Raw genomic sequence first — 3,142 nt, 5'->3', positions numbered from 1 at the left:
GAATTGTAATTTTTAATGCAGAACAAAAATTTCCAGGACTTTTTCGGGTTTTTTAGGAGAAAAAAAATATTTTTCCAGGTACCTTTTTTGTTCAATAAAAAAATGTAGCAAAAATTTATTAACATTTTTTAAATTAATTAAATAATTAATTTACCTTAATCACCCATTGTACCCTTTGTTTTTTCTATTTTTGAAATAAAAAATTAAAACTCAGCATCCTCTAATGAACAATTTTTTTCTGTTACAGATCACAATGAAGTCACCATCGTCTTCGGATTCGGAGAAAGACTTACTCTTCAACGTCCAAAGTGGATCAGTGACAGGAGTCGAGCATTCCTTAAAACGAGGTGTCAACATCCACGCCCACAACAATATGATTTCCGGTGACACAGCTCTTCATTTTGCAGTCATGGGACATTTTTACAACCAATACGCAGATGAAAAATGTCCCTACCTGAAAATTGCAAAAATCCTTTTGAAAAATGGCGCCGATGTCAATTTTCCCAATTACCATGGTGTGACTCCACTTCAACTAGCTTTATTGCGAGGAAAAATTAAGATGGTCCAATTGCTTCTCAACAAAGGATCCGAAATTAATAAAATTCTCCGAGGAATCCACCGTGACTTTGATCTTCATCATCAAACGCGAAGCATTGTCGATTTTTTATTACGAAACAAAACCTTCCGAGTCTCTTCCAGCGATTATCCAATTCTTCTGCAGTTCGCTCTCAGACATGGGGACGAAAAAACCTTCGAAATGATTTTGAAAAAGAAAGTAGAATTCGATATTAATGCTATTTTGCCAACAATGAATTATGCGATTATTCATCTGGTTGTTCAAAATGGCACTGTCAAAATGATCAAAGACCTTATTGACCATGGTGTTGATATTGAAAGAAGGGACATCCACGGCAATACGCCGATTCATGAAGCTATAAAGAAAAGAAAAATTGATCATTTTATTTATCTTTTGAAATGTGGTGCTTCCGTTTTTTGTGAAAATTTTCAGGGAAGAACTGCTCTTCATACTGCTGCTGAATACAAAGCAGAGGAAAAAATTGTATACTTGATTTTAAATAAAGGGATTAATGTTAATATCAGAAGTCAAGTAGATGGCAAGACACCACTTCATGTGGCTTGCAGCAAATTAGATAATCTTGAAATCGTCAAATTTCTAGTCAAAAATGGGGCTAATTTTGATACGAAAGACCGATATGGTGAAACTCCGTTGCATATGGCTATGCATTCTTATGTTAAAGCGGAATTAGTAGAGTACCTTTTGGAATTGAAAGCCAATGTTAATATTCAGGATGTGAATGGAGACACTGCGTTGTCAACTGTTTTGCACTTGTCCTATGCTATTGATAGAAAAATAGAAATTTTAGTTGCCCATTTGGCCAGAATGATCGCTGGTAAATTAGATGTCTGTGCGAAAAATTTGGAAATGATTGAACACCGTGTCGTGAATGATTACTATCAAATTTGCCATTCTGAACTTTGTCAAATGAAGGAGAAAATTTGTCCTTCCAGTACTGTTTCATATCTAGATTTGCTTACGAAAAATGTGCAAAATTTCTCGGCGTTTATTTGGAATGAAGAGATCATGACAGTTTTAAATTCTCGTTCTTATTTGGACAAATTTCATATTTATGGGGATTTTCTGGAAAGGAAAATAAACAAAGCAAAATCGCGAGGTTTATTGATGCAGAAGGTTACGGAAATTTTTTACTGTCGACTTGAAATAAAGTTGCCGCATGTAGTTCTGAATCAATTATTTTCCTACATGAATGAACTGGAATTGAGTTATTTTGTTGAAACTTTTCTTTCGTGAAAAAGAGACAAATTTAGGTTTCTAGTAGTTCTTTTTCAAATATAGGGAAAATCAATTTGGAGTCTGATTCCAAATCAAAAGTGCAATACTAAGTAGATGTGGAGATTTTTGTATATATTCATTGTATATATCATTCAAAATATTGTATGTAATGAATTTGTAAATATGCACATTTTATGTTTAATATGAATTCTTCGCTTTGTTGTTAATTATAATAAATTTTAAGTCACGATAGTCAGGTCTAAAATATTTAATAAGTTTCGAACTAGCACAGTACTATGAGATTGAAAGAGTGCTCATTTTTATAAAAAAAAAGCCTCGTACTTGTTTGTATTTTCAAATTCGCTTGGTTTTGCTATTAGGTATTAGAATTATATTGTAAATATTTTAGAATAAGGACCGCAACTACTTTGTGTGAACCTAGGGTTCAAGAAAAATTAATTGTTTATATTATATATGTACATATGAAATAAAATAGAATTTTTAATAGAAATTTTCTTTCTTATTTTTAAATTAAATAATTAATAGTTTGGATCAAAATATCTCAAATATGCTACTTTTCACGGGAAAAAAATTCTTGAGGCGAACGAATGAATCGAGAATATATTAAACTTAAAGAAAGTGTCCGCTTAGATTAGGTAAAAGATTTAGTTAGAAGAGTTAAACATTTAGTTACTTTATCTAAATTGCTTTCGTGAATCAGTAAGTTAAACAAAATTGCTAAGCTCGAGAGTTTATTATTTTCGACAGATTACTTCTAATTCTATTATCTTTAGATTAGAAAAAAAGTTTAGTTGTTGCAGAAATATATTAAGGGCATGTGATACTTAGAAAATTGTCGATTTTACCAGTTTTAGGTTCCCCCTGTTTTTATTCTAGAATAATAAATATTTTGTCTTAAAAATTTGGGAAATGATAGCGGACATGCTAACGGACTTCCCCACACACTTTTTTTGTAGGTTAATTAAAAAAAATTTCAATTGAGCAAAATGTGATTAATTTGCATAGCGCTTAGGAAATAGTATCGATTTTTTCAGTGTCAGATTCCCCCGGATTTTCTCCTAGGATAAGAAATATTTTGCCTTCAAAATTTGGGAAATGACTGCGAACATGCTAACGGACGTCCCCACACACTTTTTTTGTTTTTTCTTTATCAAAAATTTTTTGATATTGCTAACAACGTGCGCGTATATTTCGAGGTTATGTGTGTTAAAATTCACCTGAGCGTTCCTTCCAAACTACACAATATATTTTGTAGGCAATCAAAAAAGTTTATTTCATAAATAATTTCCAGATTATCGAAAACGCAGA

The 3,142-nt window shown here is 31.8% G+C and overlaps 1 protein-coding gene across 1 annotated transcript; it reads left to right on the top strand.

Annotated features, from left to right (window-relative positions):
* Window positions 1-253: 253 nt before the first annotated feature.
* LOC117180730 (ankyrin-1-like) lies at window positions 254-2,276 on the top strand. Its single transcript, XM_033373218.1, has one exon. It carries the CDS (start codon window positions 254-256, stop codon window positions 1,829-1,831), a length of 1,578 nt encoding a protein of 525 aa, XP_033229109.1. The 3' UTR covers window positions 1,832-2,276.
* The last annotated feature ends 866 nt before the right edge of the window (window positions 2,277-3,142 follow it).

The sequence above is a fragment of the Belonocnema kinseyi genome, chromosome 9 (assembly GCF_010883055.1).
Source record: "Belonocnema kinseyi isolate 2016_QV_RU_SX_M_011 chromosome 9, B_treatae_v1, whole genome shotgun sequence".
Lineage (NCBI taxonomy): Eukaryota > Metazoa > Arthropoda > Insecta > Hymenoptera > Cynipidae > Belonocnema > Belonocnema kinseyi.
The sequence above is the reverse complement of the archived record's forward strand: the minus strand, read 5'-3'. Positions and strand labels throughout refer to the sequence as shown.